Source organism: Salmo salar, chromosome 16, assembly GCF_965601325.2.
Source record: "Salmo salar chromosome 16, fSalSal1, whole genome shotgun sequence".
Taxonomy (NCBI): Eukaryota; Metazoa; Chordata; class Actinopteri; order Salmoniformes; family Salmonidae; genus Salmo; species Salmo salar.
The window spans coordinates 44,249,585-44,273,816 of NC_138306.1; the positions used below are offsets into that span (position 1 = coordinate 44,249,585).

The 24,232-nt window shown below is 41.4% G+C and overlaps 2 protein-coding genes across 2 annotated transcripts in view; one reads left to right on the forward strand and one right to left on the reverse strand.

Annotated features, from left to right (window-relative positions):
• The first annotated feature begins 1,934 nt into the window (after positions 1–1,934).
• comp (cartilage oligomeric matrix protein) lies at positions 1,935–18,643 on the forward strand. The gene is made up of 19 exons (XM_014149326.2): positions 1,935–2,189; positions 4,037–4,110; positions 4,225–4,276; positions 4,852–4,997; positions 5,260–5,397; positions 5,512–5,589; positions 5,717–5,869; positions 6,073–6,177; positions 6,292–6,399; positions 6,507–6,666; positions 6,769–6,887; positions 6,996–7,048; positions 7,312–7,505; positions 7,627–7,805; positions 7,929–7,977; positions 8,083–8,279; positions 8,614–8,786; positions 15,634–15,773; positions 18,154–18,643. Exons 1-19 carry the CDS (start codon positions 2,123–2,125, stop codon positions 18,210–18,212), a joined length of 2,244 nt encoding a protein of 747 aa, XP_014004801.1. The 5' UTR covers positions 1,935–2,122; the 3' UTR covers positions 18,213–18,643.
• Positions 18,644–21,497: 2,854 nt separating this feature from the next.
• LOC106573895 (CREB-regulated transcription coactivator 1) overlaps positions 21,498–24,232 on the reverse strand; it is a 39,201-nt gene continuing 36,466 nt past the window's right edge. The window contains exon 15 of the mRNA XM_082962741.1: positions 21,498–24,178. Coding sequence (XP_082818867.1) covers positions 23,967–24,178 — 212 coding nt within the window. The 3' untranslated portion in view covers positions 21,498–23,966. The remainder of the gene's footprint in view (positions 24,179–24,232) is intronic.

Below are 24,232 nucleotides of genomic sequence, written 5' to 3' on the forward strand. Positions count from 1 at the left end.
ACATTAAATAAAACAAGTGACCACACAACAAAAACACAACAGAAATTCAGGTATTTCATGAGAAAGTTACATGTCTCGATATACTTTCCATGAAGAAATGTAACTTATTCAAAAGTGAGCAGTGTCATTACAAAAGTATCTTCAAGGGTTGTCACTCAACTCAAAATGGTGTTGAAACCTGAAGCCATGTCTGTGTTTGTTTGCACTTGTCTCACTTCCTGTCCTTTGCAGTACGGCTAATGAACCATCACTGATGAACTTTACAGAAGGTCACAACCCCTGACCCCTGACACTTACAAACCTCACAGCAGCAGAAGAGATCACTGACCAAGAACAAGCATTCCCTTTATTTTCCCTCTTCATAGAAATTCTAGCTTCTTTTGTATGCGCCTCAGTCACATCTCACATACAGAAAACAATGCTCTTTTTCAAGATAAATGCTCTTTTTTAAGTGAAACCAAAAGTCAGCACAGAGAGCTATTGAGGACACCTTGAAAGATTCATTGTACTCTCAGTTTCGTCAGCCTGGCTAAAAGTTTAAATGCACAACTAGAGAAAAGTATTAACGTTTTTCCAGAGTTGGACTTGGACCATCAAAGGCGACTTCTAAGGGAACAAGTCATGCATCACCTTGTTTCCTGCCAACTTTCGAGTCCATGTCCAAAAATCCCAAAGAAACATCAACATCTTTTGAAAGGGATGCCTTGAAGCCAACCCCATGCCTTCCCTTTTTCTTTACCCTCTGACTGATAACTGTTTGTAGAGAGAGTCAAAGAGGCAGTCAAATGTAGTGTAATTTTGTTTCCCTTCTGAGATCACTATTGAAGCATTCAAGCTAGTAGTGAAGACAGAAATCAGGGCTTCTTGATTTGTTTTTCCAGCGAGGGACCAGGAGAAGGCTTCTCTCTTGCTGAGGGTTAAGGAGGGAGCTAGGATAAATGTACTGGATGTCATGAAAGCCAGTCAAGGTGCATGCATCACAAAGCCTCAGGGGTGCCTGCACTGGAATGCAACCAACATCTGTTGGTTCCATCACTGGCAAACAAAACATACAACACAAATCCATGCTTCCCATGCAATCAGTTGTAAATCATGGTTCAAGCAAATACTGGAGTTTTAACAGAGACCACTTGGTTGTAACAGAGATCAGTTGGTTTTTAATGTCTGCACCCAAATCCGTCAGTTTAAGCTAGAGATATCTGTTTTTTTGCATTGGATGTCTCAATCCACCGCATCTGCCTATGTCGCATTTCCGCATCTGCGGTGAAAGGTGACAGAGGTAGAGCAGTGTTCGTCAGACCATGAGACATCCCGAAAATTGGTCTTCTCACAAAATTGTCTGTAGCATCAGAACGATTATGACCCCCCTATGGAAAGATGAGACTCTCACAAGCACAATGGTGTTCTCTGTTCTGCTCTACGACGCCCACAAGCGTCTTGGGTCTCGTCTGAAGTTGGTACAGCCGATCTGCCAACTTTTGTCTGTAGCATCCGAACAGTTTGGGCGACACACTAATAAATCATTTTTGGTATGACCTTCTTAAAACAAATGCAACTCAAAGGGAAAAACACTTGCTTACCTGATTTTAAATGGCTGTTGAGACGTGTGATCCAAGTTGCTTTAAAGTAGAGAGCATTCACAAGAACCAGTCTGGTCATTTTGTGGACAGCTTCCAGCTTCTGGTTTCACAAGCTCTTTCATTTTATCTGTGGATAAACAATACATACTGTAGCTTAGTAGAACCATTTTATGTGTATCATCATTGACAATAATCAAAGTTGAGAGGACTCTACTGTCCGAAAGCACCATGATTTTGGGCCAGTGTTGGGCTTCTGTGTTACGTGGACATTCCAAAGTGAAGGGTTCCAGAGGACCTCCTGGGCGGAGGTGATGTCACTCTAGGAGAGATGTATAAAAAGAAGGCAGGAGAGGAGACAGATCCCACTCTCTCTCAGACTCTCCAAACCCTGCTGCAGGAGCCTTCCCTGGTCCTACTCGAAGACGGGGCAGAATTTGGATAAATGACCTGGTCGAACCACACCAGACTTCACACAGTGGCTCCAGACTTCACATACCTTTACTTGTCAGTTGCCGTAGAGACGTCTAAGGGCAAATGAGAACATGCTGTGGATCCTGGTGTTGGTGATTTCTCTCAGTGTGAGCAGTGACCTAGTAGCTGGTCAGAGAGGTATGTCTATAATCACTTTAGTATCTTTAGTGAGAAGAACTTCATATATACTTGTAGGTCAAAAATGTTGGAGAGATTTGAAAGTCTGGTAACACTTTATAATAACGGTGTCATGAATAAGGCATTTATAAATTAATTATTATAAATTGTATAAATGCTTATGAATTGTAGTGCTTATAAATGCTTATACATCTTTATAAATGTTTACAAATAATGATTTGTATACATGAGTTATTATTAATGGTATATAAATAGTTTATTAATGCTTATTCTTGGAAGTTATTATAAAGTGTTACCACCTTTAGAGATCAAATTGTTTTGGGAGCCTGTGATAAATGTAAAATAAATGTCTTGTCAATGGCACGTCAAATCCTATTAGTCTAAAATGCCACGTTTATTTGATAATCATCCCAATTGAATGTCACTGTTTTTATTAAGCATATTCCTGAAATAGAACACAATTAATGAATTCAGCATTAATTTACATTGAATTGCTAAGTGCTATCATCTTCATGGCCAATGGGCTGATTCATTCAGCAGCTTATGCTGTTGAGCAACTTGTCAAATCACACTGGTAGTGTCATTGGTAGTGTTCACACCATTATTTCTGGAGCCTGTTTGCTAGGAATTCATTCAGAAAACATTTTAGCTCCTAATGTGAAGACCACACTTCCTCTCCTCCATGCTCAAGAGATGTTGACACAATATAGATCCCTAAGGAGTTGTCCTAGGTCAAATAATATATCTGGTAGGTTTCTATTGGAGCAGCACGACAGTCCCCACATACCAGGTTATCCCAGCATCCTATTCATCTGGGACACCTCTTCCTGGGTAAGGCCCAGACCTCATGTCCTGTAAAGCTAACATCTACAGGAGTCCATAATAAAGCCTTAAAGTGAGTGACCTTGCCATGTGAAACCAAACCAGACTCCAGTATAGTATCTGCTCTGTTCTTTCCAAGCTCCTATTCGATATCTTTCACATTGAAATTAGTGTGAAAAATTCTATCAATTCCTTATCGATCCTTATTTGAGACAAATTGGTTTTGCAGCAGTATGAAAAAGCATTTGGCACAAACCCCACAGCATGTAAGTCTCTGTGTTTGAGTATGCATGGGATTCAGGCCAACGGATAGTCTTGGAATGCCAGCTCTTGTGGCAGGGGGATAGTAGCACAGAGGCAGAGAACCCACTCAGGTAGTAAAGATGATGAATGGGGAAGTGGATTATGTTGTTTTATAGAAGGACATCTGCATAGTTCATCCCCAACTCATTGCTCACTGATGACTTGAGTCCAAAACAGATGTGCTTCCAAAACAATGTCACAAGAAGAGGAATGAGGTAGAAAAAAGGGTTCTAAAAGGTTTCTTTAGCTGTCCCCATAGGATAACCCTTTTTGGTTCAAGGTAGAACCCTTTTTCGTTCTAGGTAGAACCCTTCTGGGTTCCATGTAGAACCCTCTGTAAAAAGGATTCTACATGGAACCCAAAAGGGTTCTACTTTAAACCAAAAAAGTATTATTCAAAGGGTTCTCCTATGGGAACAGCCAAATAACCCTTTTAGGTTCTAGATAGCACTTTTCTTTTTTAAGAGTGTACGAGCAGGAGCTTTGTGATGTGATTAACATTCTGTTGCAACATGAGGAGGACTTTGGTGGGGTTGACATTAGTTTGAGTTGATCTTGGCATCCTATGATGATAACACCCCATTCACCTAAAATGTCTATTCTTACTGTCAACTGACTCGTTCTTTGACTTTGGTTGAAACGTAGTATACTGAAACAGGAAGTATGATCTGTCCATTGCTAATATGTCGCTAATACAGTATTATGAAATATTTCATTTTCAGATGGAGAAATCATCAATCAGATCAAGGGAACAAATCAAGCTCTGGCTGAGATCAAAGAACTGCTGAAGCAACAGGTAAAGCCGCTGTTTGAACGTACAGAGCAACTCTCTGTGAGGATGTCAGGTTCAGTACAGGGTCCCATACAGTTTAATAATGTGAACTAATAGTGTCTTTGTACCTCCATGCAGATCCAAGAAATTGTGTTCCTAAAGAACACAGTGATGGAGTGTGAAGCCTGTGGTGAGTAGCCTAGGCCAGCCAGCAGAAATAGATATACCAGAAGGATGGCAGTAAATACTGTGGTGTTGCAGGCTAGAGCTCTTTCAGGCACATAAAACAGTTACTGTATTTTGAATACAGTACATACATGAATAAGTACATATTTAAAATATAATTATGTATACATTCCACATAGTACATTACACCAATATATCAACAGCATGATTGCTATCTCAATTGTATGTAAATATGGTACATTTATCATATCATTGGCTCTCATGTACTTTTGAATAAATACAGTACATAAATCAATATATTCATATTTAATGGAAAATGTAAACAACTAGAAAATGCCATGTTTTTTTCATTTTATTTATTTTGCACTTAGTTTACCAGGTAAGTTGACAGAACAAATTCTCATTTACAGCAACTACCTGGGGAATAGTTACAGGGGAGAGGAGGGGGATGAACGAGCCAATTATGTTTCATTACCTCCAGTAGATGGAGACATTGTACAGGAGAGCGCTACAATTCAGAACATTAATTCAGGTGGTCTACTTGGCTGATGGTTGACTTATCACCCTCTTCCCCCCTAGGCATGCAAGGTCCCCCTCGCCCCTCCTGTGACCCTAACCCCTGCCACCCGGGGGTAAAGTGCATTGAAACAGCTGGGGGCATCAAGTGTGGCTCCTGCCCTGAGGGCATGGTGGGCAACAGTACCCGCTGCATGGATGTGGACGAGGTAGGACACTTGAGCAAACACCCCCACCCCAAGAAAAAAATAAAAAATTCACCTAGTATTCTGTAGTGGGCCTAAATTGAAACACGATCATGTACTCATAGTATGTGTTATTGTGTATTACACAAGTTATTGTGTACGTTGGTTTTTAAATCAACTGTTAAAGTGTCTGATTTCATGATATCTCAATGGCAAATTCTAATATCTATTGAAGAGTCACATTTCGAACATATTAGTACACTCTCTCTCCTCTGCTCCTGTGTAGTGTGTGGTGAAGCCTTGCCACATGGGTGTGCGCTGCATAAACACGTCCCCAGGCTTCCGCTGTGGCCCCTGTCCAACTGGCTACACCGGCCTTCAGGTGCAGGGAGTAAGCCTCTCCTACGCCACTAAAAACAAACAGGTAGACATTTTGGCTCAAGCAAAAAGCTTATGAGCTTGGCATTGGCAACATGTAAGGTTTTGTTTGAAGATATATGCATTATGGCTTTCTTTTTTGTATTTGAATTCTACCCAGGTCTGCAAGGACATCAATGAGTGCGAAGGACCCAAGAATGGAGGTTGTGTGGAAAATTCCAATTGTGTAAACACACCTGTAAGTATCAATAATAACCAATCAATGCCACTCAAATACTGTATATTATTAGAAAATCCAGAGGTCTTTCCTCTGAGGTCTTGAGGAACTAAGTTTACAATGTGGTGGCGGTGTTTGTTGTTGTCAGGGCTCGTTTAGGTGTGGCCTCTGTAAGGCAGGCTATGTTGGGGATCAGCGCAAGGGCTGTAAGCCTGAGAGAGCATGTGGTAATGGCCAGCCCAACCCCTGCCATGCCAGCGGAGAGTGTATTGTCCAACGAGATGGGAAAATAGAGTGTCAGGTAATGGGATACAATTATGTTGCAATGGATCAATGTGAATATGAATACAGCCTAAATGTATACTGCTCCTTTAATACATGTTGTCTATAGCATTCTGTTGGATGCAGATCGCTCTCTATTGATTCTGCTGAAATGGAATTTAATGTTAATTGACATTTCATATACAGTACAGTCTATAACTCTGTCTTTATCCTGATTCACAGTGTGGGGTGGGATGGGCTGGCAATGGCTACTTCTGCGGATCTGATATTGACATTGATGGCTTCCCTGATGAGAAACAGGAATGCGCCGAGAGGAACTGTGCCAAGGTAATAAACTTTTCTCTCCTTGAAAAGACAACGTTAATCTGTGACTATACTATTTCAAACAGAAAGAAAAATCTAAAGCAGAAAAATTAAGTCACAGTCATGTGCTTTATATAGGATAACTGTCAAACAGTACCCAACTCTGGCCAAGAGGACGCAGACAAGGATGGTATAGGAGACGCCTGCGATGAGGATGCAGATGGGGATGGAATCTTAAATACACAGGTTACTGGTCTCTCTCTCTCGCTCATGCTTACTACAAGTCTTTACACCCTATTTTGTATCTTAGTGTAAAGACAGGCTCTGATAAGACTCTGATGCCTCTGTGGTAGGACAACTGTGTGCTGGTACCAAATGTCAACCAAAGAAATGTGGACGAAGACGACTTTGGAGACGCCTGTGACAACTGCCGTATGATCAAAAACAACGACCAGAAAGACACTGATATTGATAGACTGGGTGACGAATGTGACGAAGACATTGATGGCGACGGTCAGTATGCATGGACAGTATTTGACCGTGACAAGACTAATTCTGCTATTGCTGTAATACATGTCAATTGACATATGACAAAGATAATCTTCCCTACTACAGGAATCCCCAATAACCTGGACAACTGCAAAAGGGTTCCCAATGCTGACCAGAAGGATCGAGATGGGGACAAAGTCGGAGATGCCTGTGACAGTTGCCCTTACGTTCGCAACCCTGACCAGGTCTGGTTATTATTGGCTGTACTTGTACACATTCTAGTCATTACACCATGTTGTGCGTAACAGCACAACAAACTTTGGTTTGTTTGAATGATATTTATGTTTCCACAGTTGGATATGGACAACGACTTGATCGGAGACCCTTGTGACACCAATAAGGACAGGTATAATAGTGTTACTAGCTTTCTTGCCACCTCCCTGCATTTAACCATTGTAGGCCTGTGAGTGTCGTTCCAATCTATTGGTACTCCATTATTAAAAATGACCTTCCAAATATTATTTTATATGTTATGTAATGACTTAGGATCAACACTTAAACCTTCAGAAACCCACAACAGTGAGAACTGTGAAATGATCTCTTATGCTGAATCCTACCCCAGCCATCTCTCTGTCTTGGTCTCCTTGTGTTTTTCTCTACTATTCTCAGTGATGGTGACGGTCACCAGGACTCTCAGGACAACTGCCCTGCGGTCATCAACAGCGCCCAGCTGGACACGGACAAAGATGGCCTGGGGGACGAGTGTGACAACGACGATGACAATGATGGTATTCCTGACCTTCTGCCCCCGGGACCGGACAACTGTCGCCTCATTCCCAACCCTCTGCAGGAGGACTCTGACGGTGAGTCTAGCCATTTTTCAGCCCAGTTTCAAAACAGTTCTCCAATATACCCGTGTCATTTTGACATTAATGTTATCCTGTGTCTTCAAAGTCACAATTTGCTTCGATCTTCTTGTTACAGGTGATGGGGTTGGGAACCTGTGCGAGAACGACTTTGACAACGACACCATCATCGACAGCATCGATGTGTGCCCGGAGAATGCTGAGGTCACTCTCACAGACTTCAGGGCCTACCAGACAGTGGTGCTGGACCCGGAGGGAGACGCACAGATAGACCCTAACTGGGTGGTGCTCGATCAGGTATTGATGCATGCATTAAATCTAATCCAATCTGTCAAAGGGTGTTACAGTATATACAAATCAGTGCCTGGAGACATGTTAACTGCTTAAGTTCCATCGTTTTCTCTGATTCTCTTTCCACAGGGAAGAGAGATTGTCCAAACTATGAACAGTGACCCTGGACTGGCTGTTGGTAAGAACAACAATCACACTGTGTCTCACGTTGGATTCATTCAATAAACCAATTTATGTACATTCTGAAACACACCCTGACCCAAACACACGCCATTCCCTCAAGGTTACACGGCTTTCAACGGTGTTGACTTCGAAGGGACGTTCCATGTGAATACGGTAACAGACGACGACTATGCAGGCTTCATCTTTGGCTACCAGGACTCTTCCTCCTTCTACGTAGTGATGTGGAAACAGGTTGAGCAGATCTATTGGCAAGCCAATCCGTTCCGAGCTGTGGCAGAACCAGGGATACAACTGAAGGTAAAACAAAATCCTATATGCACATACTATATATGACTTATCTAGTCGTAGTAAAAGTCACGTTCATATACAAATTCATGCAAACATACCACAACTTGGTCAATAGTCTGACCTACACACGACTCGCCCTTTGTAGGGAATACTCATAGGGCCAGTTTCTTAGACCAAGATTAAGTCTACTCCTACACTAAAAACCAGCTCAACGGAGAATAGATACATTTTCCAGTTTCTTCCCCCTTGAGCTGAAGTATTAAAACACCTGCCCAGATTGATACATTGGAAGAGATCCACAGTTATGTAAAATTGGTGCCTATGCAATTGTGTTGACAACTAGGCTGTAAAGTCCAACACGGGACCAGGGGAAAATCTACGTAACTCCCTGTGGCACACCGGAGACACCAGTGACCAGGTGAAGCTGCTGTGGAAAGACGCCCGTAACGTGGGCTGGAAGGACAAGACCTCCTACCGCTGGTTCTTGCAACACAGGCCCCAAGATGGATACATCAGGTAGTAGGCTGCTATCAGATACAAGTCATAGGCGTTTGATGGCCTTTGGGGCAGTTTGACATTTATGACATGACATTGTCCTTTGATAATACACTCAATTTTAATTTGTGGCATTACGTGTACAACTGATTGAACTGACAACATTTTATAAGACCACATACTGTTGAACTTGAACAACATGAAATTATTTTCATGCATGTTTTCTCTTACCATCATATTATCCTTATGGTATTCTTTACCACAATAGGAAACATCTTCCAGTTCTAACATACAGTACCAGTCAAAAGTTTGGACACACCTACTCATTCAAGGATTTTTCTTTATTTTTACTATTTTCTACATTTTAGAATAATAGTGAAGACATCAAAACTATGAAATAACACATATGGAATCAGATAACACATATGGAATCTCTGGTGACTATGGATTCTCGTTCAAGTGCTGTCTGTAAATCCAAATGTTGTAACCCTCGATCTAGACTTGCCATTATCTTGCTGCTTCCATTGTCTGGAAATTGTCTAACCCAGGTCTTGACACTCTTACCCCTCCCGAATTAAGTAGTCAGAGTGGCCTGAAGTTTTTGCATATGAATGTAAGAAGTCTTCTGCCGAAGCCTGATTTTGTGAATATATGGATAAAAACTGCCGACCCTGATGTATTTACAGTGCCTTGCGAAAGTATTTGGCCCCCTTGAACTTTTCGACCTTTTGCCACATTTCAGGCTTCAAACATAAAGATATAAAACTGTAATTTTTTGTGAAGAATCAACAACAAGTGGGACACAATTATGAAGTGGATGAAATTTATTGGATATTTCAAACTTTTTTAACAAATAAAAAACTGAAAAATTGGCCGTGCAAAATTATTCAGCCCCCTTAAGTTAATACTTTGTAGCGCCACCTTTTGCTGTGATTACAGCTGTAAGTCGCTTAGGGTATGTCTCTATCAGTTTTGCACATCGAGAGACTGACATTTTTGCCCATTCCTCCTTGCAAAACAGCTCGAGCTCAGTGAGGTTGGATGGAGAGCGTTTGTGAACAGCAGTTTTCAGTTCTTTCCACAGATTCTCGATTGGATTCAGGTCTGGACTTTGACTTGGCCATTCTAACACCTGGATATGTTTATTTGTGAACCATTCCATTGTAGATTTTGCTTTATGTTTTGGATCATTGTCTTGTTGGAAGACAAATCTCCGTCCCAGTCTCAGGTCTTTTGCAGACTCCATCAGGTTTTCTTCCAGAATGGTCCTGTATTTGGCTCCATCCATCTTCCCATCAATTTTAACCATCTTCCCTGCCCCTGCTGAAGAAAAGCAGGCCCAAACCATGATGCTGCCACCACCATGTTTGACAGTGGGGATGTTGTGTTCAGGGTGATGAGCTGTGTTGCTTTTACGCCAAACATAATGTTTTGCATTGTTGCCAAAAAGTTCGATTTTGGTTTCATCTGACCAAAGCACCTTCTTCCACATGTTTGGTGTGTCTCCCAGGTGGCTAGTGGCAAACTTTAAACAACACTTTTTATGGATATCTTTAAGAAATGGCTTTCTTCTTGCCACTCTTCCATAAAGGCCAGATTTGTGCAGTATACGACTGATTGTTGTCCTATGGACAGAGTCTCCCACCTCAGCTAGATCTCTGCAGTTCATCCAGAGTGATCATGGGCCTCTTGGCTGCATCTCTGATCAGTCTTCTCCTTGTATGAGCTGAAAGTTTAGAGGGACGGCCGGGTCTTCGTAGATTTGCAGTGGTCTGATACTCCTTCCATTTCAATATTATCGCTTGCACAGTGCTCCTTGGGATGTTTAAAGCTTGGGAAATCTTTTTGTATCCAAATCCGGCTTTAAACTTCTCCACAACAGTATCTCGGACCTGCCTGGTGTGTTCCTTGTTCTTCATGATGCTCTCTGCGCTTTAAACGGACCTCTGAGACTATCACAGAGCAGGTGCATTTATACGGAGACTTGATTACACACAGGTGGATTCTAGTTATCATCATTAGTCATTTAGGTCAACATTGGATCATTCAGAGATCCCCACTGAACTTCTGGAGAGAGTTTGCTGCATGATTGTGTCCCACTTGTTGTTGATTCTTCACAAAAAATTACAGTTTTATATCTTTATGTTTGAAGCCTGAAATGTGGCAAAAGGTCGAAAAGTTCAAGGGGGCCGAATACTTTCGCAAGGCACTGTAAAAAATCTATTACAGACAAAAATATTGACATAAATGGTTACAATGTTTTTTGTACAGATTGTAAATCTAAGGGTGCTGGTGTTGCTGTATACGTAAAAGACAAGTTCCCTGTGGTTTTCTGACTTCTGTTACTAAACCTAAGCAATTGAATATCTGTCTTTCAACCTAAACCTTGGTGCATCTTTAAATATTGTTGTATCTTGTTGTTATAGACCTCAATCTGCTACTGTTGGCTCTCTGGATTGTATTTTCGAATTGTTATCACAGAATGTGTCACGTCCTGACCATAGAAAGCTGTTATTTTCTATGATAGAGTAGGTCAGAGCGTGACAGGGGGGGTTTTCTAGTTTAGTTTTTCTATGTTGTTATATTCTAGTTTTGTATTTCTATGTTGGGTTGTTCTAGTTTTTGTATTTCTATGTTGGGGTTTTGTTTGGGATGATCTCCAATTAGAGGCATCTGGTCGTCGTTGTCTCTAATTGGAGGTCATATTTAAGTTGGTGTTTGTCCCACCTGGGTTTGTGGGAGATTAATTTTGAGTTGTGTTCGTTTCACCTCTGCGTCACGGTTTGTTGTTTTGTTTGTTCAGTTTATTTATGTATCGCATAGTTTCACCGTGTAAATAAAATGTGGACCTACACACACGCTGCACTTGGTCCGCTCATTCCTACGACAACCGTGACAGAATCTCCCACCACCAAAGGACCAAGCAGTGTGATCAGCAGGACAAATGGACTTGGGAGGAGATATTGGACGGGAAAGGACCCTGGAGGCAGGCTGGGGAGTATCGCCGTCCTAAAGAGGAAATCGAGGCAGCAAGAGCGGAGCGGCGATACTACGAGGCACTATACCAACCACGAGGCAAGTGCGAGAGGCAACCCCAAAAAAAAAAATTGGGGGGGGGGGGGGCACACGGGAGATTGGCAGAGTCAGGTTGGAGACCTGAGCCAACTCCCCGTGCTTACCGTGGAGAGCGAGTGAAGAAGCAAGCACCGTGTTATGCAGTGATGTGCACTGTGTCGCCAGTGCGCATTCACAGTCCGGTGCGATCTGTGCCCGCGCCCCGCATTTGCCGAGCTAGGTTGAGCATTCAGCCAGGAAGGGTGGTGCCAGCTCAGCGCTCCTGGTCTCCAGTTCGCCTTCTCGGTCCAGGATATCCTGCGCCGGCGCTGCGCATTGTGTCGCCTGTGCATATTCACAGCCCAGTTCGTCCTGTGCCAGCTCCCCGCGTTTGCCAGGCGAAAGTAAGCATCCAGCCAGGACGGGTTGTGCGAGCTATACGCTCGAGCCCTCCGATGCACCTCCACAGCCCAGTATATCCTGTGCCTGCCCCACGTACCCGGCCTCCAGTGAGTCTATCCAGCCTGGTACGCCCTGTGCCTGCTCCTCGCACTTACCCTGAGGTGCATGTTACCAGTCTGGCGCCACCTGTGCCAGCCCCACGCATCAGGCCTCCAGTGCGCCTGCCCAGTCCGGGGTGTCCTGTTCCTGCTCCCCGCACTCGCCCTGAGGTGCGTGTTACTAGTCTGGCGCCACCTGTGCCAGCCCCACGCATCAGGCCTCCAGTGCGCATTCCCAGTCCAGAGCTTCCGGCGACAGTTCCCAGTCCGGAGCCTCCGGCGGCGGCCCGCAGCCCGGAACCTCCGGCGGCGGCCCGCAGCCCGGAACCTCCGGCAATGATCTACAGTCCGGTCCTCCGACAACGATCCACGGTCCGGTGGTACAGAAGCAGAGGGATCAGCGGGCGGAGCGGGGGTTATGCCCCGAACCGGAGCCGCCTCCTCTGCTGGAGGATCCGCTGGATAATAAGGTTCTGTGTACTGCACCAGAGCCGCCATAGACACTTGTCACCCTTCCTACCCTCCCTTTTTCTGGTTTTCTTTTGTTGTTTAGTTGCATTCGGAGTCTGCACCTTTGGGGGGGGGGGGGGGGGGGGGGGGGGGGTACTGTCACGTCCTGACCATAGTAAGTTGTTATTTTCTATGGTAGAGTAAGTCAGGGCGTGACAGGGGGATTTTCTAGTTTAGTTTTTCTATGTTATGTTCTAGTTTTGTATTTCTATGTTGGGCTTTGTTTGAGATGATCTCCAATTAGAGGCAGCTGGTCAGCTGAGTTTGTCCTGATGATTGATCTGGGTCAGGACTGGTTAACATCTAGCTCTGATCAACTCAAAATTCTATGCAAATACCTATAATCTCACTCAGATTGTCAACAGATTAACGAGGTTGAATATAAAATATCCTCTGAAATCCTCTTTGATTTATTTGATCTTAACCAATACTCCTCATCGTTTTAATGCTTCTGGTATTTTTTCAAATGACATAAGTGATCACTGTGCTATTGCCTGTGTGAGAGATGGTAAAAATCCTAAGAAATCTCCACGTGTCATTACGAAAAGAAACTGGAAGCGGTTTGATATTCAAAGTTTTTTACATTATGTATTTAGCATTGAATGGAATAGAATGGAATTAATCCCTGATGTTGAACTAGCCTTTTCTTACTTCCACAACGCATTCCAGGATGTATGCAATAGGAATGCCCCTTTAAAAAAATTCAGGATTAAGGGCAGAGAGAACCCTTGGTTTACTAAGGAACTTGCAAAAATGATTGTTATTTTCTTTTTTAGTCAGGTCGGTAAATAAATATCAATCACAGTCCCATTCTCATTTGCTTCTAACAGTACCAAAAATTAGAACAGGTCATGGTAGAAATAGTTTTAGTTACTTAGCTCCGTGGTCCTGGAACTCTCTCCCTATAACATTTTAAAATTTGATGATCTAGTTTTGTTGGTGGAGTTTAAACACTTGATCGATGTATATATCATAGAAGAGTGTAATTGTCTCTAACGTAATATGTAATTGTACTGTATCTGTGTTTATTGTTTTGTTCAATGTTGTGTATGTAAATTGTTTTGTCTGAAACATTGTTCCCCCTGCTGCTATTGGACCAGGTCTCTCTTGGAAAGTGATGTTATCTCAATGAGAAAAACCTGTATAAATAAAGGTCAAATAATAAATGTAGTAACCAAAAAAGTGTTAAACAAATCAAAATATATTTTATATTTGAGATTCTTCAAAGTAGCCACCCTTTGCCTTGATGACAGCTTTGCACACTCTTAGCATTCTCTCAACCAGCTTCTTGAGGAATTATTTTCCAACAGTCTTGAAGGAGTTCCCACATATGCTGAGCACTTGTTGGCTGCTTTTCCTTCACTCTGCAGTCCAACTCATCCCAAACCATCTCAATTGGGTTGAGGTTGGGTGATTGTGGAGGCCAGGTCATCTGATTCAGCACTCCATCACTCTCCTTCTTGGTCAAATAGCCCTTACACAGCCTGGAGGTGTGTTGGGTCATTGTCCTGTTGAAAAGCAAATAATAGTCCCACTAAGTGCAAACCAGATGTGATGGCGTATCACTGCAAAATACTGTGGTAGCCATGCTGGTTAAGTGTGCCTTGAATTCTAAATAAATCACTGACAGTGTCACCAGCAAAGCACACCCACACCATCACACCTCCTCCTCCATGCTTCACAGTGGGAATCACACATGCGGAGATCATCCATTCACCTACTCTGCGTCTCACAAAGACACGACGGTTTGAACCAAAAATCTCAAATTTGGACTCATCAGACCAAAGGACAGATTTCCACCGGTCTAATGTCCATGGCTCGTGTTTTTCTTGGCCCAAGTAAGTCTCTTCTTCTTATTGATGTCCTTTAGTAGTGGTTTCTTTGCAGCAATTTGACCATAAAGGCCTGATTCATGCAGTCTCCTCTGAATAGTTGATGTTGAGATGTGTCTGTTACTTGAACTCTGAAGCATTTATTTGGGCTGCAATCTGAGGTGCAGTTAACTCTAATGAACTTATCCACTGCAGCAGAGGTAACTCTGGGTCTTCCTTTCCTGTGGAGGTCCTCATGACAGACAGTTTCATCATAGCGCTTGATGGTTTTTGTGACTGCACTTGAAGAAATGTTCAAAGTTCTTGAACTTTTCCGCATTGACTGACCTTCATGTCTTAAAATAATGAGGGACTGTCATTTCTCTTTGCTTATTTGAGATGTTCTTGCCATAATATGGACTTGGTCTTTTACCAAATAGGGCTATCTTCTGTATACCACCCCTACCTTGTCACAACTGACTGGCTCAAACGCATTAAGAAGGAAAGAAATTCCACAAATGTACTTTTAACAAGGCGCATCTGTTAATTGAAATGCATTCCAGGTGACTCATTCATGAAGCTGGTTGAGAGAATGCCAAGAGTGTGCAAAGCTGTCATCAAGGCAAATGGTGGCTACTTTGAAGAATCTTAAATATAAAATATATTTTGATTTGTTTAATACTTTTTTGGTTACTATATGATTCCATATGTGTTATTTCATAGTTTTGATGTCTTCACTATTTTCTACAATGTAGAAAATAGTAAAAATTATGAAAAACCCTTAAATGAGTAGGTGTGTCTAAACTTTTGACTGGTGCTGTAACTATTCTGGTTCGAGATGGTCATACTTTGGCTGCATTTACACAGGCAGCCTAATTCTGATCTTTGCACAATTATTGGGAAAATAATTTGTCTGCCTGTGTAAACGCAGCCTTTGTCATATTTTTGTGTTCCTTACTGGTCTCCCTATGTGTTTGTGTGTGTCATGTTCAGGGTGCGTTTCTATGAGGGTCCTCAGCTAGTGGCAGACACAGGCATCATCATAGACACCACCATGAGAGGAGGCAGACTGGGCGTCTTTTGCTTCTCTCAGGAGAACATCATCTGGGCTAACCTACGCTACCGCTGCAATGGTGAGCAGCACACTAATGTCGACCCCCCCCCCCCCCCCCCCCCCTTTAAAATACCCTTCTAACAAGCAGGAAGTAGAGGAGAATGAGGACCTTTGGGAATCAATTACGGAATGATTGCCTTGCAGCATCCCGATAATATAATTCCTGTATTGAGAAATGGATGAAACTGGTCTCTGGTTAAAGAGGAACTGCATTGACCTATGTTTTGTGCCTGCTTCTATGCCTTCACATTAGCATGAAGTGATACCGTGGCCGCATTTATATAGACTCCATCTAAATGACCTCTTGGTACACATACGACTAGTTTGAGGTTTTAGAGAGAAACACATTTGAGGCAATCAGCAATTGAAACAATGAAGTGTTTCAAACAGCTGAGGGATGGGGCTAGAGGAATGTAACCACTCCAAATTCATATACACCACTATGGATGCAAGGACTGATATCAACATTATAGTTTCAAACATGGTTTGAGGCTATATAGTATACTGCTCAAAAAAATAAAGGGAACACTTAAACAACACAATGTAACTCCAAGTCAATCACACTTCTGTGAAATCAAACTGTCCACTTAGGAAGCAACACTGATTGACAATACATTTCACATGCTGTTGTGCAAATGGAATAGACAACAGGTGGAAATTATAGGCAATTAGCAAGACACCCCCAATGAAGGAGTGGTTCTGCAGGTGGTGACCACAGACCACTTCTCAGTTCCTATGCTTCCTGGCTGATGTTTTGGTCACTTTTGAATGCTGGCGGTGCTTTCACTCTAGTGGTAGCATGAGACGGAGTCTACAACCCACACAAGTGGCTCAGTTAGTGCTGCTCATCCAGGATGGCACATCAATGCGAGTTGTGGCAAGAAGGTTTGCTGTGTCTGTCAGCGTAGTGTCCAGAGCATGGAGGCGCTACCAGGAGACAGGCCAGTACATCAGGAGACGTGGAGGAGGCCGTAGGAGGGCAACAACCCAGCAGCAGGACCGCTACCTCCGCCTTTGTGCAAGGAGGAGCAGGAGGAGCACTGCCAGAGCCCTGCAAAATGACTTCCAGCAGGCCACAAATGTGCATGTGTCTGCTCAAACGGTCAGAAACAGACTCCATGAGGGTGGTATGAGGGCCCGACATCCACAGGTGGGGGTTGTGCTTACAGCCCAACACCGTGCAGGACGTTTGGCATTTTCCAGAGAACACCAAGATTGGCAAATTCGCCACTGGTGCCCTGTGCTCTTCACAGATGAAAGCAGGTTCACACTGAGCACATGTGACAGACGTGACAGAGTCTGGAGACGCCGTGGAGAACGTTCTGCTGCCTGCAACATCCTCCAGCATGACCGGTTTGGTGGTGGGTCAGTCATGGTGTGGGGTGGCATTTCTTTGGGGGGCCGCACAGTCCTCCATGTGCTCGCCAGAGGTAGCCTGACTGCCATTAGGTACCGAGATGAGATCCTCAGACCCCTTGTGAGACCATATGCTGGTGCGGTTGGCCCTGGGTTCCTCCTAATGCAAGACAATGCTAGACCTCATGTGGCTGGAGTGTGTCAGCAGTTCCTGCAAGAGGAAGGCATTGATGCTATGGACTGGCCCGCCCGTTCCCCAGACCTGAATCCAATTGAGCACATCTGGGACATCATGTCTCGCTCCATCCACCAACGCCACGTTGCACCACAGACTGTCCAGGAGTTGGCGGATGCTTTAGTCCAGGTCTGGGAGGAGATCCCTCAGGAGACCATCCGCCACCTCATCAGGAGCATGCCCAGGCGTTGTAGGGAGGTCATACAGGCACGTGGAGGCCACACACACTACTGAGCCTCATTTTGACTTGTTTTAAGGACATTACATCAAAGTTGGATCAGCCTGTAGTGTGGTTTTTCACTTTAATTTTGAGTGTGACTCCAAATCCAGACCTCCATGGGTTGATAAATTGGATTTCCATTTTTGTGTGATTTTGTTGTCTGCACATTCAACTATGTAAAGAAAAAAGTATTTAATAAGATTATTTCATTCATTCAGATCTAGGATGTGTTATTTTAGTGTTCCCTTTATTTTTTTGAGCAGTGTATGTTTACATTTACTTTGTTTATAAAGAGAGTAAAACAGGCTTATATTTTGTGTTCTGATGCAGTACGATAGTTGAACTAAGCTTAAGTTATGTTATATTCTTTAAGAATCAATGGGTACATATCCTTAATTTCTGAAAAAAATGGATGCAGCTACTGCAGATTGCCCCTTTAATTATATTGGTCTGTTGGTTGTTTGGTATTGTGAAGACATTTGGACGTACTACAGACACCAACTAACTTACAGTATGACTCATTTACAGTAGGTAGGCCTATTGCCATGCACGGATTCCATATTGACTTATCTCGCCCTCTCCCTTTAGATACAATCCCTGAGGACTTCGACACATACCAATCCCAACAGGTCCAGCTGCAGTTCTAACAGGGCACGCACATCTGCCCAAATGAAGACTGAGAAGACAATGCATCTACAACCCCAACATTTCGGAACACGTCTCCCAGATGAACAGTACAGTGTTGCATCTTAAATGGCACCCAATCTCCTATATAGTGTACTACTTTTGACTTAAGACTATATAGGGAATAGGGTGCCATTTCAGACGTACCCAGTGAGATTTCACTCAGCAAAATGGCGGCTGACATATTGATCTCCACCAGCAATGACAGAGGATTTTCTTGTCTGACATTCGCTCCCCAATAATTCCAGTTCTCGGGGGACTTTTCTGTCTACTACTACTCTGTCACCAATATAGAAATGTGAAAATATGTTTTTTTATAATCAGGGTGTTGCCAGTAAATGTTTGTTACATTGTGAGGGGACCCTATAAAAATAAAAACATTTGATATGCATTAGATTACATGTGATCAATTATTACTGTTGAGTACCCTAGAAATAAATGTTGAACTACACATCATTATTTTGCTTTAGTATATGCTGAATATATACTGTAGGACTTACTTTTAAGTCAAAACAGTGAAAAGTCCTCCTACTACTATCTAGACTGAAACTGTGATGGAAAGTCCTCCTACTAACTAGACTGAAACTGTGATGGAAAGTCCTCCTACTACTATCTAGACTGAAACTGTGATGGAAAGTCCTCCTACTAACTAGACTGAAACTGTGATGGAAAGTCCTCCTACTATCTAGACTGAAACTGTGATGGAAAGTCCTCCTACTAACTAGACTGAAACTGTGATGGAAAGTCCTCCTACTATCTAGACTGAAACTGTGACGCCTTGAGCAACTGCTTTGAATGCTGATAAAAAGTTTTGGGACTGAAATCATGAACAGGTATTCCACTTTTTTTTAACACATACAGAAATACAGATTACAAAATATAAATAACAGAACAAGGACAATATGATATATAGATAGTTCAAATGTCACACATTTAGTAAACCTTGGTGAAAATTTGTTTTATTTTATATCGAGACTATGTACAGGAAAAAGATGCCACCCACATTCAAGTTTCATCTTACAAATGGGCCACATACGTAGTTTCACATAGCAACAAAGAAATACTACATCTCAGAATATGATTTACAGGACAATGGTTAAATATGTGATACCCACTTAAAGCTGACCAAGAAGAGATTTTCTTTACATTAAAACTGGAAATACTTGCCAAAAGCGTCATTTTAGGTTTTCCAACTTCAACTGTTCTAGAGGCAATTATATGGATTCATACTAATACATTTAAAGTATGGGTAACAAAACAGAATTCTTCAATCACTTGAGATTAAGTTCCTTTGCAATTGGTCAATGTTTACCTTATTAGTTGAGGGAATTTGTGGTGACAGGTACTCAGGCAGTGACAGTATACTTAGTGAGAGAACATTCTCACTTCAGTCAGTTTATTTCAATAACTACTGTCAACACAGGAGTCCACATCACCTTATTAGATTTCCACTTCCCATGCATATGCAGAGCAGTATGGTACATTGATCGACAAGTAAGTATACATCGAGTGCAATTTCGTTTTTTTAACATGATGGGAAAACAAGCTGCATTGGAATAAGCCCTTTCTGGTTTTGCATCCCAAAATAAGGAATATGCTTTCAAGTCGCATTTAAAATTACCGGCTTTACAAAAAGAAAAGAATATACATTATACGCTTTCTTCGAATTTGGGGTAAAACAGTCAGCATTGACAGAACAGTCACTGTTCACATTCACAAGGCAGGTGACCATAAAGTGAGAAAGCAACAGAATAAGAACACATACAATACAATAAACATGTTTGTTAAACCTTACATAGAATATGTCTTACTGTATGCAATCACAGTAACTGATATCTGTTTAGAATTGATTTCAAAACATGCCTCAATTTATGTTAGCTAGCTAGCCATAGATCATACGCATACTGTTGAAGTCAACATGATAGTGCTGAATCATTTTCAATAAACCCGCATCAGCAATAGGGACTACATATAACATCTGTCATGTCATGCAACTGACAGTAAGCTCTCGACAGTCAAGTTTTACTGCAAATACAGAGTTCAGTGAAATATATAGGCACTTTACAATTGAGTGCAATGGAGTAGAATGTTCTCTTTTCAGAATTGTTTGAATGGCTATTTTTACCCTGTAGGCACCTGCAACTTACCACAGGTGAGAAATTACACAGTAAAAGAGAATCACTTGCCTCCAACCAAATTCATTTGAATTTTGAATAATTCAATAATTTTTTACTTAAGTTGAAAATCTAAATTTAATTCTCTCTCTTGGTCATGTGCAGTTGTAAATCAAACAAATACACTTGAAAACCAACAGTGAACAGTGCCAAGTTTGACTACAACTGTAAGCGCCATATTTAAGTAGCTTGAGAAACTAGTTTTGTTTTTAATCTTGCCAGGCCATTAAAGTGACAGTTCACTACAAAGTCTAAATTTGTCAGAAGATGTTATATTGTGGTCTAATGTCAAGAGGAGTCCATGGCCCAAGCCTAACGTTCTGTAGCTCTAGCTATTCAGTGTGCCTCAGTCTTAAAGGAATGGAAAAGATGCACACCATCGGATTCCATAATTTTTTCCTTTCAGTTTACACTTGTAGCTCAGTAATTTGGGTGGTCATTTGAAGACAAAAAGTTGCATCAAACTAATTACAATATGCATGCTATAAATCACATCAACTATTCAGCTTTTATCCACATCCATTGTTTTGATTTGATTATTTGAGAACACGACAATGTGAATTTCCAAGTTCAAGATATAAGTTGAGTTATCCTGCAATGAAGCCGGTTGGAGTTGGAGGATTTGTTGCCATGGTTTCTGATTAGGCTAGAAAACTTTTTCTGGATCAGGAAATTCAAAGTTGATTAAGAATTTGAAAGAAGTTGGCTCCTTAACTCATCAACCCGCTTTTTGAAATGGTTTCATCTCAACAGACAACTTTGAGATGAAATCTTCAATCTAAGGAGTGAACTACCACTTTTAAAAAACGTCTGTGTTATGAAGATGGGATTCAGAATAGGTTCGCCTTACAAGAACAACTATTTAAAACCCACAATGAAGTGCTACAGTGAAGAACTAGGTTCAAAAGCAAGTAACAGCCAATTCAATTGAACAACAAATCGATGTTAGTAAGAGATATTCAAGAAAAATGCTTTTGTCACTTGGTGAAACAGAAATTCCAAGACGTTACACAAATACATTCTTATTTCCGCAATGAGCTAGCATTATGCATAAATGGAGGCAACACAGTCATCTGAAAAGTAACCATTTATGTGAATCATTAGGAACAACTGACACATGCATAATTTGATGGGGTGTTCTGTTTTTACTACATTGCAGAGTGCAATTTAAATCAAACCTGCATAGAAAATGAGCATTTCGCTACACCCGCAATAACATTGCTAAATATGTGTGACCAAACATTTGATTTGAAGGGTTTTTTCTGAGGTACACTTCCATTTTTGTCATGCGGTCATTTTGTTTCAGCTATAGCCTATGTACAGGATATCAGAATGGACATTTTGGAAAATGTTGAGAAACAAAAATGAACAAAAATTATTTGCAGAGAATTAATCTGGATGGCACTGTAAGAAAGTAGCATACTGGCGTATTGCAGTTTGGCTCAAACAGTTTTTTGTATAACGATGCATTTCTATATATTCTAGTGATGCAATGGTATGATTTCTCATTTCTGATTTGTGTAAGAATCAAATATTCTCTCAAATATATATTTGTACTTATCATTAAGTTTATAGTTGGGGAACTATGCCTCTTCCCACATTGGGATTTAGGTAAATAAATTAACATTTACATTTTCTGTATATACACACACACACAATTCACTGTACAGTAGAAACATGATCAAACATAGCTACAGTATAAAAATGTCAAAGGTTAAGAGAAAAACAAAAAAATTGAATATTGTGTTCTTTACCAAACAAATAAATGGTTGACATATTCTCAGCCCATAGAAGGAAACATCCAATTTAGCCAAGTTGCTCTTCACTTACTTCCATCTCACTATATTAGTTTTCAAAACAGAAATGTCAGAATATGAAACAGAGGGGAAGATGGAGTAAAATAAAAAGTTAAAGTATTTCAACTCTACAAGTTAGCATATAGACAAAAGTTCTGCCCTTTTTAACCAATTTTGCAAAGTTCTACATGTGTTTTAGGACTCATTTTGCTATGTGCATAAAATGGAATGGTTCAAATAGTTTTCTACCAGCCACTAATCTGGAGGGAAGAACCAAATATTAATTATAAATAATTGTTATTTTATCATAACAATTGTCTACCAAAATAATTGTATTTGCGTTTGTAAGTTTCCCTTTAAGGAGAAGAAAGCCTCCCCATATTTGCACTCTCCATCACAAATTTGAAATCAACATTTCCTTTTTTACAAAACACCCACAACTCATCTAGAAAGTGTACCAGTACAAAATACAGTACAGTGATGTCAAACTTTACACTACATAACCACAAATATTGTCACTGACTAGGATTTAAAATTCCTCTCAAATACAAGAAAATGTTACGAGAAGTTAAGAAAATACACTGTCACATTAGTTACACTTAAAAACAGTATAATACTCAATATGTAAGGCAAAATCAGGTGATCTCACAGTGACAAGTTCAACAGGTTTCTGAGGAGTTTGTATCCTTCAGATTTTCAGGAGGCATTCAATCTGGATATACATGTTCAAAGAGCAAAGGAGAATTATGGCCATCTAGTTTGGGTATTTGCATTTTCTATGTTTAAGCTTATGAGCAGCTAAATATAAGCATCTGTTGTATATGCTTTTCATTAATTATGATACATTTAAAAACAGCATTGGCACAAGACGAAACAACGATTGCGGCCCATGTAAGTGATGAAAACACAATTCTAAGTGATGAAAACAATTGCAGATCCTATCCTATATTTTAAGAGGCCTTATCTGATTCTATCTAGCGAGATGTCGTAGCAACTGGCAACCGTAAGAGCAAACATGGGGAGGATTTGTACTCCTTAAGTTTAACAGAGCAGCTTAATACATAAATATGTAACTTAAATTAATAGATACATAATCAGTGTAGTTTGCACAATACAGTTAGAGCAGAGACATTTTGGCTTCGAACTCAAACACATTTTGAAATGCAACAAAAAAATACATTCAACTGAAGTAATAAATATTTTAATAAATAAAAACACATTTAAACAGAACATAATCCAACATACGCATAACGCAAACATTAACATTTGGTTGTCAATAAAAATAAAGCTTTGAGTGTGAAGTATAAAGCTTGTATGGTTGGTAAGGAATGATAATAGGTATGGTGCAGCTCACCTTCCTAGTGGCTTCTCGCTTTTTAAATGCATGTAGATTTGTAGAAAAAGAAAAAAAGCAAAGAAAATCAAAAGGAGATATACGATCTGTTATCAGTGTGACACTGGGATATGTGGTAAGTAATTATAGATAACGCAGCAAGCTAGCAAAGCTCTGACCAACCAACAATCTCATTGGAAATTACAGCAATTCCATTCCTGACCCTAACAAGCCATTGCATGTCCTTCTCCACAATGGGTTTTGGTGGCTCATCATTTCAAAGGACTTGAGGGTGAGTGCGAGGTTGAATAGCTGAATGGCCATGCAACTGCGTAGATGATTCACCCTGCCATGCCTGGTTTCCCTTTCTTCCTAGGGTTCTTTTTTGTTGTTGGCCACTTACAGCATTCTGTATTACAGCCTATCCATCCTGAACGTGTCCTCAGTGGCAGTGTCGGCCAGAACCATGTCGGGGTCATTGAGCATGTGCAGTCCGTCCAGGGTGAGGGGGTCAATCTTCAGCTCGTCCAATGGGAACTGAGAGTCCGTGTCGAAGCTGACATCTCCGACGCCGGCCAGTGAGTTGGTTAACTCCTTAGAGAGGCTGGGTGGAGACTCGCCTGTCACTAAAACGCAACAATTAGGGAAACATTTGAGATTCGTTAAATCAAAGCAGCTGC